Raw genomic sequence first — 14,310 nt, 5'->3', positions numbered from 1 at the left:
ATTGGCACCAACACAACGGATAATACTTTGTCATTCATTCATTCAATCTATCATTGGAAGACACATTTAGATGGACCAACTTCATCATTTGTTGTTAATGTCACATCCTTGGCAACAACTGGAATTGACTCCAAATTATCTAGGGTTTGAATGAATGATGTTAACGAAAATGTAGAGATGGATAATGTTGTTGGTACTTCACTTACCTTTTGAATTACTTATAATTATTTCCATAGTTTGTAGGTATATATAAATAGTTATTATATTTGTATAAATGTATAATTTAAACAAAGTTTACATCATGATTATAGTGACATGGACCATGAACAATCAATAAATCAATGACGGAAAATCACCCTAGTCAATCAGGAAATGGACCGGTCAATCAATCAATCTTACTCACCCACCCACTCAGACAATCAATCAACACCCCCAACTCTGACTTTTATACATCTATCTCTTTATTCTAACTACTAATAATAAAATATATGATTATCCATGTATTCGTCATCACAACCACACCAACCAATCACTGCTACCCTCCCACCAACCAATCAGAGTCGATCAAATAATTAAGTGATCGGATAAATATTTCTATTTCCCACTGATCAATTTATTAATATTTGAATATTTATTTATTACTATTACTATTACTATTATTATTATTATTGTTGTGGCAATTGCTGGTAACCCATCGAATTGATTGCTGCCAAAATTGCATTGTGATTGGCTAGTTGTCTTGCTCGATGTATCTTAAGTGCAGCATAAATTGCTGTAATAAACAATACAATAGCAATAGTAAACGGAGCAATCATCCACTTTTAAATAATTTGGAGAAACAACAAATAATGTTAGTATATATTTTATAATATAATATAATATAATATAATTATTACTTACTAATTTAAACCAATCATAAGTCTCCCTGCTTTGTTTGTTTGTTACTTTAAACTTGTAATACCATTCATTTGTAGAGTTGGTAATACAATATTTGTTTGATTTCTAGAGCAAGGGCAAGGGTTAGGGCGAGGGTTAGGGCAAGGGTTAGGGCAACCATTGGATTTTAAATAAACTTACAACAGCGCACAGGTATCCAGTTGAGCTCAAAGGGAATGGTCCAGAGTAGAGCGTTGAGTTGGATGGAAGTGACTGACCATTACATGGTGTGGGTGATACCCACCAGTGAATGTTGTCCAATGAGCCACCGTGAGTGTACAGAGTGATAATCGTTGTTTCGGTGACTGTTCCATTCTGCCCGGCATTGTACACACCATCGCATTTGTCAATAACCTTGATATATGTTGTCGATACCGATGATTGATACACTTGGTATTGGTGTGGAGACGACACTACCGAGCACACAACTGTTACCCCCATCTCACCAATATGTCCATCAATCTGGAATGGTGCACCATACTTGTACTGCTGTCCATATTGACCAGCTTGTTGATTGTCAATGGGTATGATGGCTCCGGTCTCACGATCCTTCACAGTGTAGAATGGATCAATTTTCTCGCGCTGCGGGTCATTCGAGGGGCAGGTGATCGTTACCGTGCCATTTTGATTGTTGAGAACAAGTGATGGTGAGACTACTCCTTGGCCAGGACGGTCCTTCGACTCAATCACATAGGTCTGGCTCTTAATATTACTGTCGCCCATCACCGAGTGGAAGCAGCCTGCCAACACGACATATGTTGAAGTGTCCTCCCCGTCTCTGGTCGTGAGCAACTTTCCTTGTAGACATGGTTCCGAGTTGGCGCTACCAGGCTGCGATCCATCAAATGTGCAGTACAGTACGCAACCCATTTGGCATGATCCTGTCATGGTGACATTGGCCAAATGGTTCACTGTGGATGGGTAGAACTCGGGATCCGAACAAACTCGTCTAACAGTGATGGTCATGGTCGTGGCCTCTGAAGGGATGTACCCTGGCGTGTTATCAATGGCTGACACTATGAAGCTCTGGGATTGAATGCCTGGAGCCAATTGCAATGTGAGCCAGCCGCTGGAGAGGCTGGACGATGTGTAATTGTTGGCAATGCCACTATTCAACGACACCATTATATTGGCTGCGTGTACGATGTAGGTGTTGTTACCGACGATATGGATACGTACTTCTCCATCTGGGTCCGCGTAAATCAGGTCGGAAGCTAATATGATAGGTGGGTCGATCTGAACGGTTTGCTCGATCAGCACGCAGTCAATCTCTCCAGCAACACTTCCCAAGTAGTTCCTGGCATATATCTTGTAGAAACCTTGGTTCGTGATCGGGAACGGTGAGTGGTATTGTGTGGGGCTGAGCCAGTCGACCACATCTGAGCTACAGCTGATGTTGGCACGTAACTTGGTATAGACCATCACGTACATTGTCTTCAGTCCAACCGTGATGGTGGTTCGACTGTCGATGGTCACAGTGGTCATACCCGACTTGTAGTCGTATGTGATGGCGGGTTTCAATGCCGATGCATTGAACTTGAGATGATAGCCTACGGTCACGGTCTCGGAGCAGAGGTCACCTAGACATCCAATTGCTTGGAGTCGCACAAGACACGAGTCTGTGGGGATGGGACATGTAACAATGAAGGGGACAGCAGGGTCATATCGGGTGCCTGTTGCCTTGGTCAATGGTATGGTGGTGGTGTTGAAGTCTCCCGAATAGATGAGGCGCCAGTATATGGTGTAGTCGATGAAGTGCTGTGGCACACCATTGGCATCAGTTGCTTGTACCGGTTCTTCGAACCTAGGTGAGACTTGATTCACTTCTTTGGTGTCAGATGGAACTATGGTTGGCGGCCGTACCTTGGCATTGACCGTGAAGTTGGCCGAGTCTGTGAAGTCAAAGTAGCCAGACTATGGTGAGGGAAGGGCAAAGGTATGGATGTCAGGGGTGAGTGGAGGCGAGAGAGGAAGGATGGTGTAGAGCCTTACCATCATGAACAGTATCTTGACTTGGAATATGTTGATGCCAATGTATGGATCAGCGACCAATTGGATACCATACTGTTCATTATAGCGATCAGAGTAGACTGTTGGAGTGCTTCCATCTATGGTCCAATATCCAATCAGTGATGCTGAGTTTCCAAACTGAGGGTTGGCTGTGCATTTGACATCTGTATGATTGAGTGAGTGCGTGTCAGTGATTAATTGAACGATTGTTTGGAGTTGTTCCATGTTGATTGGTTGACTTACAAGTTGTTGCAGTCTCATTGTAAGGACCACGATTGGCTGGAGTGATGATACAGCTGATGAAACCTTGGTAGTATATGACATACTGACCAATTACACTGTCTAGACGACCTGGCGCCCGTGCTATTAATGTGTATACCACGTTGGCAATGTCGTTGGAGGTGAACGGATGTGTTTGATCAAGTACTGTACTGTTGCCATTGGGTGTTGTGCCATCATTCGTTTGAATGATCTTGTAGCCAGGAGTGTTGGCAACATTGGCAAAGTTGGACACAGCATATATCTGTGTGCCAATGGCTGTCTTACCGACCACGGACAATGTTGGGGTAGGGAGAGGGCCATAGCAACCCTGTCCATCCAGGTACTTGTTGTTGTCATTACAGCCACACACACCATTGGTTGACGTAGGTGCGTAATTGTAGTCTGGTGAGGTCGGGTTGTCCTTAATCGTGGAGTTCGTTAGGCAAGGGGTGCAGCGAAGGTACTGATCTGGCGAGCCACCTCGCGGTGCTGTGGCAAGTGCTCTGGTGGTGTAGTAAGGGGTTTGTCCGTACTCCTTGATCGTGTATGAGTCGACAACCTGCTGTCCGATGAGTATCTGTACGTCGCGCGCCGTCTGAGATGTGTTCAGTGGTATGACGGTGATCTGGGAGATGCTGACATTGGGCGGCAGCGTGAATGTGACTGTGCCACCGCCTGTATTCGGTGCCGAGACCCAGTATGTGCTGTTGTCGCCGTCATACAAAGCGGTGCAGTCGTTGCGATCGAAGCTACTGGCCACGCAGGAGGTTGGCAAGATTGGTTGTCCATTACTTGCTGTTATCGTCAAGCCCTTGATTCCGCCTGACTTTGCAGAGTTATCGGGATAGACATTCAGGACTGAGACGGTCACTGTGTCACCTGAAAATGCCAAAGTGTCACCATTGGCGCAGCCACATGTCAGGTCAGGTTGTCTGATCGCACCAGCCGGGCAACGCTCAAGGCAACGGTCGCCTACCCTCTCCGAGCCAAGCGGACATTGGCAACTGCAAGTTGAGTTGGAGAACACGAAGCCGACATCTGTGTTGCAACGCACGGCTTGGCCGCCACAAATCGTCTCCTTTGCAGCGGGGTTGCTGGCGTACCTGATGTTGCGGTCGGTCAGCGACCACCCCAGCTCGACCGAAGTGAGAGCGGAGTTTATGATCTTGACCTCGGTTTGGGTGATGTTTAGTCGGTGTCCTACTGGGCCACCCAAGTGAAGGTACGTGGCATTGGTCGTCCAGGCGTTGGGCAGCAGTGAGTTGGAGTATGGCAACACCTTGAGTGGGACCGCATCGCGATAGAAGGTCAACATCGTGGAAGTGACAACTATGGCCAAATGGAAGGGTACTCCAGGCACGATCTTTTGGTATGACTCTGAGTCATACAAGGGCGTGCCCTTGAAATCAGGACCCATGATCACGGGCCTGAAGGTCTCTGATTGGGCGTCATACATTAAGCCGACCTTGAAGGAGTTATGTACGCCAAACAGTGAGTAAAAGACTGATTTGGTTGGGAGGTTGGTAAGCGTTTGCCACATCTGGATTGTGCGCTGCGTGTTGAGGTAGACCGTCGGCAGGGATAGCAGCGGATTCAATGTAGTGCTATCCACGAGAATAAGGTTGTACATTGTTCCCACGAGACAGCTGTCCGACTCGGCGCTGTTGAGGAAATCGCAGCCAGAGTCGGGGCCGTTACCAGCGGTACGGCATCTCGAGGGGAAGGTGCAGGGGAAACAGCCATCGATTATGCCATTACTGAAATAGCCGATGTTGCACGTCACACAGTTGACTCCTGCGTAGGAGATACCGTCACGGCCAAACCCGGCCTTACAGGTGAATGGACAGTAATTGTCCGAGTACTCATTGGCCCTGTAGGTGGAGTATGGCGGGGCGTTTTGACACAGTCCGCATGTGCCCGATACGAGGTACTTGTTGGGTGGGCAGTTCATGCACACCGGATCGAACGCGCCATTAGGGTCGTAGTTGCAGCCCTGAGGGAACGCACAGGGCTGGCTGCAATTCGTAGATGCGGCACTCACCGCTTGCCTATCTTTGCCGGCAAAGAGGGTAAACAGGTGAGCCCCTGGAGCATAGAGTATCGTCGTGTTGGGGGCAAGGTCCATCATTCGCGCAACCCCTAGCGAAAGTGAGTCGTTCGAATCAACGATTTGGACCAGACTGGTGGAACCCTTGAAGCTGGCGGCGGGGTCGAGTGTAGGGTAGATGTTGCTGCCATCAGACGATGGTACTCCTGTGACGCCGCGAGGCCATGTGAAGTCGTGCAGGGTCTTGGACTTGAGATTGTCTATATATCTGAGGAATCCATAGTCTGGATGATTGAGTGATTGTTGTACAGGTTGGTTGAGGTTGATCTTAGACATTGAATCAGATATCCTCTGGGAATAAAGATAATGTCCAAAGTACGGGTCTTGCTTGGCCGATGGCAGACCCAGCATCGCTTGCACATCAAACGAGTGTTTCTGCTTGATGTTGGAGCTGATTGATGTCCAGTCGCCATTGATCTAGATTGATTGAGCGAGTGAGTGATTGAGTGATTGAGTGATTGATTGAGGTTGACATACCTTGGTCAAGAGTCCTTGTAACCCAACCTGGTAGTTGGTCGTAAGGGCGTTCTGCGAGAAGTCGATTAGATTGATCATCTCGAGTCCGATCATATTAAATATCATTGTTGATACAGAGTATGAGTTGTACATTTCCAGCATGCTAATAATAATGATCATTAAGGTTGGCTAGTTAATGAATGAATGGATGGATGGACTGTCACACTTATCGTGATCACATACCTTTGTAGCAGTGGAAGAAGGTAGACAGTGTTGGCGGGGGTGTAGTTGGCATTGTTGAGAAGCAACATCAAGGTGGCGAACTGAGTGTTCTGGTTGGCATTGAATGAGTCCAACAAAGAACTGATGTCTGGCTTGACAGAGGTGTCAATGTTGGACATTGAGCCAGGCTTGATCTTGCTCCAGAGGGTGAGAAGGTTGCCAGATAACGAGGCCACGGACTTGACGGTGGAGCTGGCTTGACTGAATATCTGTTGCTGGATATCAGTTGGCAGAGCACTGGCTGGCACGGCATTGAGCAGTGTCTGAAGGTTATCCAACGCGTATCCATAAGGTTGTAGGATAGGGATAGTATTGGACAACAAGGAGGTCATTCCATTGACTATTTGGGACCAGGCATCCTGGAGAGTGTTGGTAGCATATGTGTCTGTGTAGCCTCTCAACACATCACTCTCTCTAAGCAATGTATCTTTATAATAGTAGATGTTACGGGATGTCTTCATCCAGTTTACATACTTGGCAACGGCCGAATCTATCATTGTTGTGTCAATCGTACTATTTGATTGATTGGTATAATGTTAGTTTATGGGATGTAATGGAATGGAATGGAGTGATCACACATACTTGGGTGCAGTTGACAATGGACAACGAGTCAATGGCAATGTGTAGGCACATGTGCTGTTATTGTCAATGAAGCAGTTCTGCCAGAAGTCGTATTTGTACAGAACTTGGCCATTGTTGGACTTGATCACGTATGACATCGATTTGATCGTGTCGATTGATGGTCTATCGAACATTGCAACTTCAAGCATACATGGATTACCATTATTATAGTAATATAATGGTATCTGTGTCTGTCCTCCAACTTGTAAAGTTAAAGCCATTTGTTCCAAAACTTGCATGAAAGCATTGTCCCATCTTTGGAGTGATGGATTGAAAAATGATGGTGATTGTGATTGGGTAATTGTCTTTGTTGTTGTTGATGCCCATCCATGATGGTTGAGGGCCATCAGGCAGAGCAGGTATAAAAGAAATATTGGTGTTCTTAAAGTCATCATTTAAATATATATATAAATATAAAATATATAATATATAAATATATATATCTAAGAATATATGTTGATTGATTGTGATTGGGTACATGTGATGGATTTTGAATCTTGAGGTCCAATTTGCTATTTGCAAAAGGTCCATACTTGCGACCCCTTTTTTTTGCAAACTCGTGCGTGAGTTCTTGATGAGGCCGCCAGTTAGTATTATGAATGAGGGATATGAGTTGAGATGAGATGTAGATAGATAGATACATTATGAGCAAAGGGAAGGACTTTAGTTTGTGATGATGATGATGATGATGTAATTATGTGCAAAGGTCCTGGGGCGTAACGACTTGGGGAGGGCTGGAGCATAGCCAGGACGGGTCAAGTCAAGCCAAGTCTAGTCAATTGACAAGACAAGAAAAGGCAAGACAAGATGGTCAATCAATCAATCGATCTGACTGACTTTGAAGGGTAGCAGGGATGACGGCGGACCAAATTAGAGGACCAGGGAGAGTCCAAATGTTGGCTTGTTCTGCTTGATGGAGGTGTTGATCAAGATGGCTACTTGGGGAGTTGGGATGTGGACGAGAACGGCATGCTCAAGGGTGGTGCTGGTACGGCCGGTGATGGTGATGGGCACAATGTGACCGCCGACCTTGAGCGAGAACCAGAGGCTTGAGCCAAAGACGGCGCAGTGCTCCTGCTTCTGGGTGTCGAGACAGACACGCGCGGCGAAGCTGGCGTTGTTCAATGCGGTGAAGCCCGACAGCGAGATCATTTGTTGATGGTCGACCGATAGCTTTGTCTGGAAGGGAGCGCGGCCAAATGTGCCTTGGTAGCGCAGCGCGGCAGAGCCGCCCGTCAGATTGGAGGTGGGCTTGAAGAAGGTGTCAAAGCCGACGGCGAAGCTCTTGTTGATCGCGTGCAGATGTGATACGCCAACCAATCCCTCGCTCTTGTTGCTGGCGCGCATCTCTGACACAAAGGTGTTGCCCTTGTACAGCAGATTGCCGGTGATGTCTGGTGTCTTGAGCGACTGCAGCTTGGCACTGGCCACCATCGTTGCCATCAGGTCTCTGCCCAGTCTGTTTCTAAACTCTGCCACGACATCCTCCTTATTATCAACTCGCACTGTCAAGTTGCCACCACTCATTCTAACAATACCCGAAGCGCGCATGTATAGTGGCGACGGTGCCAACTCCAACTCGAATCCTGTAGTCTTTGAGACAAATGGTTGAGAAATCGACACATTAACTCCTTCCTTCAGATCTTCGTTAAAGTCCAACAATGCTTATGTTTGAGTGATTGATTGATTGATTGATTGAGTGAGTTAGTGAATGAATGAATGAACACAAGTGATTGGCGATTGACATACTTGAAGCATGAGCATCTATTGATTGATAAGGTCCTGGATTGAGTGAGAATAATGACTCCATGATGTCTTCTTTCAATCGTTGCAGATCTTCTAATATTCTATCTATTTTTAAAGATGTCTTATTTGTTGCTGGCTAACTAACTAAATGTTTGGTCAATCAACAATGTATGTATGTATATCTTAATGAATATGTATCTATATATATACTAATGAATAATAATAATAATAAAGGATAATGATGATGAACACACAATGATGATTGAGTGTTTGAGTTGTGAGAGCGATCAATTTCAATGTGTGTGAAGTTGAAGATGATGTTCAAACTTGGGGAATCGATGATCCTTGCATGCAACAACAATGCATATACTTGTATTACAACAAACTAACAATCAAACAAATGTAATAAGAGTTGATGGATGATTGTTACAACAGTTGTGTCGAACCTGATATCAGTAACGAGAACAACTACAAACTTTAGTTTGTTTGAGCGAGGGTATGTTGCTCTTGGCGATCTCCAGATGATGCCAATTGGATTGATTCTCTTGGGTAACATGCGTATGAGAGATAGATAGTCAGCTGTTGGAATGTCCAACAGTTCATCGCTTCGCTTGCTTGTGTCCATTATGTTGTTGTCCATTGTCCATAGAGCAGGTGAAGTTGACTTGCAGGCGTGAAATGAGACGCCTTCTGATGATGATTCATCACCTGATTGATTGATCGTTCAATCAATCAATTTAACTTTGGATTCAATCGCTTGAAGTACGGCACCTTGTTTGCTTCCTTTAAACGTCTGTAAGCCTCCCTGATGTGTCTTGGTCGTAGAGGTCCAGGTGGCTCGCGCCATTCCTCCATGATGTATCGTGCTAAGAGTATACACAGACAGGCCCGTTAGTAACATGAACATGAACAGCACGTATCCACAAGACTCTGTATAACATACCAAACTCTACTATCTCTCCAACAAACACTTTGGTGATACCGGCCATGATGATGGCTGATGTCTGATTGACTGGCGTTGTGATGACACTCTGCATCACCTTCTTGACGTTGGCTCGGTTGAGACTTGATCGACGATAGAACTCATAGCGAGTGGCTTGTTCTTGAGTGAATCGCTCAAAGATCTCCTCGAGTAGTGCTGTATCCTCACGCGACACTGCATCCGATTCGTTGGTCAGTGCCACTGTCGTCTCGTCATCCTCTGCATCTTCATCTGCCTCTTCGCCTTCGTCGGCCTCTTCAATCTCCTCTTCATTTTCTTCATCTTCTTCTTCCTCTTCGTCCTCCTCTTCCTCATCCTCTTCATCCTCGTCCTCTTCCTCGTCCTCCTCCTCTTCGCTCTCTTCCTCCTCGTCCTCCTCCTCTTCATCCTCATCATCTACAACTGCGCTCTTGTCTGCGCCCTCCTCCTCGTCATAGTCCTCGTCCTCGACATCTCGCTTCTTCTTCTTGGTAGCACTCTGTGATGCAGCGCTGGGCGGTGAGCCAATCCTCTTCTTGTTATCTCTACCCTTTGAAGCGGCTGGTGTCTGTTCTTGAGTAGCTGCAGGCGTCTGTGCTTGCTTGGCGACCCCGCCCGGCGGGAGGACCAGCGAGGGTGGTGCAACAGTCTTGACCGAACCATCCTTGTCATCGTCTGCTGCTTCACCCTTATCCTTCTTGCGTTTTGTCTCTCTCTTGGGCTTCTCCTCCGAGCCCTTCTCCTTTGGCTCCTTTGGAGTCTTTGCCTTTGGCTCCTTCTTTGCCTTTGGCTCTTTGGGCGCCTTGGGTGTCTTCTCCTTTGGAGTCTTTGGCTCCTTTGGTGTCTTTGGCTCTTTAGGTGTCTTCTCCTTTGGTGTCTTTGGCTCCTTTGGTGTCTTCTCCTTTGGTGTCTTTGGTTCCTTTGGTTCCTTAGGTTCCTTTGGTGTCTTCTCTTTTGGTGTCTTTGGTTCCTTTGGCTCCTTAGCTGTCTTCTCCTTTGGTTCCTTTGGTGTCTTTGTCTTCTTCTCTTTCGTCTTCTCCTTATCCTTCTCTTTCTTTACAACCTTATGATCATCCTTTGGTTGTTCAGACATTATTTATATATATACATGTACAAGTACATTAACTTGAATGATTGATTGAAATGAGCGAGATCAGATCAATTTATCATTTCATCCCATAAATTAACTTTTCATTCGTGCTTAGTGTCCAAGTTTGGCGTCCAACGCATTCCACCAACTTCAATGAATGAATGAATACAAGGTTTATTCAAAGTTGTCAAGTGCACTGAATAGCTCTTGATATGTTTGTCGAAGTAGTGAGGAGGCTTGATCGTAGTCTTTTAGACAGTCTGGCTTCTGCTCATTCATGTTGGGTCCAATCGTAAGGAAGACTGCCGCCACGCCATACTCTCGCTTCATCAGACAGTCATTGTCGGTGATGGGCACGGCATAGACATTGGGCACCTTGCCAGTACTTGGATGTCGTGCCTTTGTATCCTTCTCAAATGATGGTCCAAGCAACTCGTACAAAGACTTATTCTGAGGTGTCCTCTTCAATCTCCATGTCGTCTCTGTTGCAATATACCGACTGCTGTTGTTAAAGTACTGTTCGTCCGACACAACGTCATGCTCAACAACAGTGAATCTTCCAGATTCCCAGTCTGATCCAGTGACCTATTCCAATGATTGAGTGATTGAGTGAGTGAGTGTGGAATGATTCCAGTACTTGAGTGACGAAGCTTACCTTCTTGAATTGATCAATCAATTGATCAGTGCAAATGGACTTGTCGACCACCATGGTGAGCTTGATGTCGTCCTCTCCTTTGTGGAAGGATAGGTAGGCATGGATCTCCTTGGCGGCAATGTCCGCTGCCTTGACTGGATCAAAGCTGCATGTAAACGTGGATATGAATGGGAATGTCATTGTCCTTGGCTTGGAAGGATTGATCTTCTTCTTCTTGTATCTGGCAGTTGATATTGATGATGTTTGAGATGATGTTGATGATGGAGCTGAGGTGGAGGATGGGGCGGCTGTGGCTGTGGCTGTGGCGTTGTTGTTTGATGGTTGTTTGGCCGGTGCATTGGCCGGCAGAGGTTTCAAGATTGATGATGGTTTGATTGTTACAGTGCTGGCGACGGGAGGAGCCTTGGTTGGCTTGGCAACGTTCGAGTCTGATAAGATCAGATCATCGAATTGATCACTCTGCAACTTTGTATTTGCTTGTGGCACATGTTTGTTTGGCTTTACAGGCGATGCTGTAGGTGATGGAGTTGGCTTGGTTGAAGCTATCGATGGTGATGACGGTTTGTTTGCTGTGGATGTTGATGTAGATGCTGATGTAGATGTAGAAGTAGATATGGACGTGGATGCGGATGATGATGTAGTTGATGATGGCTTGGGTTTGTCATTCCATGGATGACTGTGCTGTTTGAAGTGATCTGGGTTCTGGATGGATGAAAGTTAGAACAAAGCCACACGACCACGGGACATTAACGACATACCTTTCGATAACAACCAGTTCCAAAGGGACATACTGGCAGTTGTGGTTGATCAATCTGGTCAGCAACATGAGTCTGTACCTTTATCTTCTTGTCAACTATCCTATCATCACTACCATTATCTGCTCCATTATTATCCACATCATCAACCATCTTTCGTTTCATTGATATAGATGTTGATGTCGATGATGATGAAGACGTTGCTCCTGATGATGTTGATACATAAGATGGATTTGGTACAATGTTGACCAAGTATGTCAAGTGTTCATAGAGTAAAGAGAAGTGATCTTGATCATCAAGTCTATACTCCTCTCCCTTGGTCATCTGCATAAAGTAATCCTTATCATGCTTGCGTATATATGATGGATTGACTCCATTCTAGAATGAACATTGATTGCATTAGTATGATTGATTGATTGAATGAGTATGATTGAATGTAAGACAACATACAGCTATTAAGTAATAGTTTGAATTATCATCCAACTTTAGTAATAGTTGCTTTCTTGAACACTTCTTCTCGGAGATGTTCAAGGTCTCTCCTCTACCAATATCATGTATACCTGTTGTTTGAAATGTATGATCACTTAGATTCTCTACATCATTTACACCCTTTATATGTACAAGATGTCTTGTCTGTGACATATCTCTTTCAATATCTATCTCTATCTCTATCTCTATGTATATGTATCACTCATTCAATCAATCAATCATTCATCTGACTTGAACTCCAATCAAGTTCAAAAATAGATATTTATACATGATGAGGGAAAAATGAAAAACAGAGAGATGTTCACTTCTCATGATGTGCGAAGAGTGAGCGAGAGAGAATACAAGGTTAGTAGTTTGATTGTTTATCTTTATATTTGTTTAAATGATTATTTGTGTTTAATGTAAGAAGTACTACTAGCCGCGAATCATGCTTGTGTAATTTACACCTTTCAAATTGGACAGTTTTACTTCTGAGGCTCTATCGCGTCTCGAGCACATTTCAATTATCTTTTCACGATTGAAAGGTGACTCTTTAAGAGACGTGACATGAATTAACAAATTGTTGCATTTCAGAATGGTCAACCTAGTTCAACGCCCAAGCACATTTATTTTATGGGTCTCGCTCGTCTCACAAAGTACTATCGCACCTTCATTGTTCGCGAACAACGTGAGGACAGTACAAGAGATAATAATCTTGATTGAGCAAGATAAACATTAGTCTTAGTCCATTTGGAAACAAGATAATAACAAGTCAAGTTGACCTCAAATGAATCATTCATCATGTGATGGGAGTACTTCAAAGCCAGTCATATTGAATGAATGAATCATTCATCATCAATTGAATGTACTATAGTCCAGGCAGACAAGAGTATATATCATGTCGAGTCGAGAGTAATAAAGTAGACTTTGATAATCTAATGTATATATAATATAATAATGATGATCGCACGATCAAGTCAGTCGTACATGTATTTACACCTTGTTCGCTCGCTTTACAACAGCAGCAGGCTTCTTCTTCTCTTTCTGTTCTTTCTTTAGATTGTCAACATTGATCAGTAGTACATTCCTAATGCTCTGTTGGAATGATGTTATATCCTTTGCTTCAACCTGTTATTGATTGTTATAGTTGTAGTTGTTGTGTTGTATGTTGATTAATACCAATGATCGATCAAACATCTCAATCAATCGAATTTGATTACATACTAGAGTTGATATCTTCTTCTTTTGTCCATCTGTCGCACGCACTAAACACATGTGTTCCTTCTCCTCTGCTGCTGTTGGGGCTTCTCCCTTCTTATCCTCTGGTGTATCTAAGTAGAGTTGCAGTGTAAATCATCTGTCCTTCCCTTTCATTCATTCATTCATTCATTTATTCAATCAATCAATCATACATCTCTTTATAGTGATCCAAACTGAACCCTTTGAATTCCTTGCCTTAAACATATTGTTCAGTGCTGTGAGGAAGGTATCATTCTCTTGCAGTACCATTGCTTGTTATATATATGTATATGTATATGTATGGATGTTATTTATGTATGTTTAGATAATAAGATTGTTTGAAGATAGATCAACCCTTTGAGTTTGTGTGTGAATGTGCCTCATCACCAACCAGTCAATCAAAACTTCACAAGTGTGTTGACTTCACCATTTAAGATCCAACGACGACAGGACCAAACAAAGAACTGTCGAGAGAAACGAAGAGTATGTATACATTAAACATTCACTCATCCAATTGATTGATTGAGTTTGATTGATGACTAACCTGGCGCGTGGCAGACTTACCAAATTGAGTTGAAGGGCAAGAGCTCCCCAAAGAACACAGCAACATCCAAACGTGGTAATGGGTGGCCAATCTTCTTTTGATTATGGTCACTCTCATAGAACGTTAGGCGACTCTCGAGAGTCGCTTCACCATCAATGAATCCTCAGCGCTTTAGGACT

The 14,310-nt window shown here is 44.3% G+C and overlaps 6 protein-coding genes across 6 annotated transcripts; 1 reads left to right on the top strand and 5 right to left on the bottom strand.

The window, feature by feature from the left end:
• Window positions 1–913: 913 nt before the first annotated feature.
• Window positions 914–6,822, bottom strand: SAMD00019534_078180 (hypothetical protein; the record flags this gene model as incomplete). The annotated part of the gene is made up of 8 exons (XM_012896858.1): window positions 914–928; window positions 1,078–2,850; window positions 2,929–3,110; window positions 3,190–5,731; window positions 5,792–5,933; window positions 6,014–6,466; window positions 6,527–6,565; window positions 6,635–6,822. 8 exons carry the CDS (start codon window positions 6,820–6,822, stop codon window positions 914–916), a joined length of 5,334 nt encoding a protein of 1,777 aa, XP_012752312.1.
• A 721-nt stretch (window positions 6,823–7,543) lies between these two features.
• Window positions 7,544–8,483, bottom strand: SAMD00019534_078170 (hypothetical protein; the record flags this gene model as incomplete). Its single annotated transcript, XM_012896857.1, has 2 exons — window positions 7,544–8,337; window positions 8,423–8,483. 2 exons carry the CDS (start codon window positions 8,481–8,483, stop codon window positions 7,544–7,546), a joined length of 855 nt encoding a protein of 284 aa, XP_012752311.1.
• A 668-nt stretch (window positions 8,484–9,151) lies between these two features.
• Window positions 9,152–10,473, bottom strand: SAMD00019534_078150 (hypothetical protein; the record flags this gene model as incomplete). The annotated part of the gene is made up of 2 exons (XM_012896855.1): window positions 9,152–9,285; window positions 9,363–10,473. The coding sequence occupies 2 exons, from the start codon at window positions 10,471–10,473 to the stop codon at window positions 9,152–9,154; spliced, it is 1,245 nt and encodes a 414-aa protein (XP_012752309.1).
• Window positions 9,527–9,838, top strand: SAMD00019534_078160 (hypothetical protein; the record flags this gene model as incomplete). Its single annotated transcript, XM_012896856.1, has 1 exon — window positions 9,527–9,838. A coding segment is annotated over one exon (312 nt), but the record flags the coding sequence as incomplete, so codon positions are not given.
• A 171-nt stretch (window positions 10,474–10,644) lies between the features above and the next one.
• SAMD00019534_078140 (hypothetical protein) lies at window positions 10,645–12,522 on the bottom strand (the record flags this gene model as incomplete). The annotated part of the gene is made up of 4 exons (XM_012896854.1): window positions 10,645–11,055; window positions 11,126–11,806; window positions 11,884–12,258; window positions 12,331–12,522. 4 exons carry the CDS (start codon window positions 12,520–12,522, stop codon window positions 10,645–10,647), a joined length of 1,659 nt encoding a protein of 552 aa, XP_012752308.1.
• Window positions 12,523–13,341: 819 nt separating this feature from the next.
• Window positions 13,342–13,857, bottom strand: SAMD00019534_078130 (hypothetical protein; the record flags this gene model as incomplete). The annotated part of the gene is made up of 3 exons (XM_012896853.1): window positions 13,342–13,476; window positions 13,573–13,679; window positions 13,761–13,857. The coding sequence occupies 3 exons, from the start codon at window positions 13,855–13,857 to the stop codon at window positions 13,342–13,344; spliced, it is 339 nt and encodes a 112-aa protein (XP_012752307.1).
• Between the last annotated feature and the right edge of the window lie 453 nt (window positions 13,858–14,310).

The sequence above is a fragment of the Acytostelium subglobosum genome (genome assembly GCF_000787575.1).
Source record: "Acytostelium subglobosum LB1 DNA, scaffold: scaffold16, whole genome shotgun sequence".
NCBI classification, from domain to species: domain Eukaryota; phylum Evosea; class Eumycetozoa; order Acytosteliales; family Acytosteliaceae; genus Acytostelium; species Acytostelium subglobosum.
The sequence above is the reverse complement of the archived record's forward strand: the minus strand, read 5'-3'. Positions and strand labels throughout refer to the sequence as shown.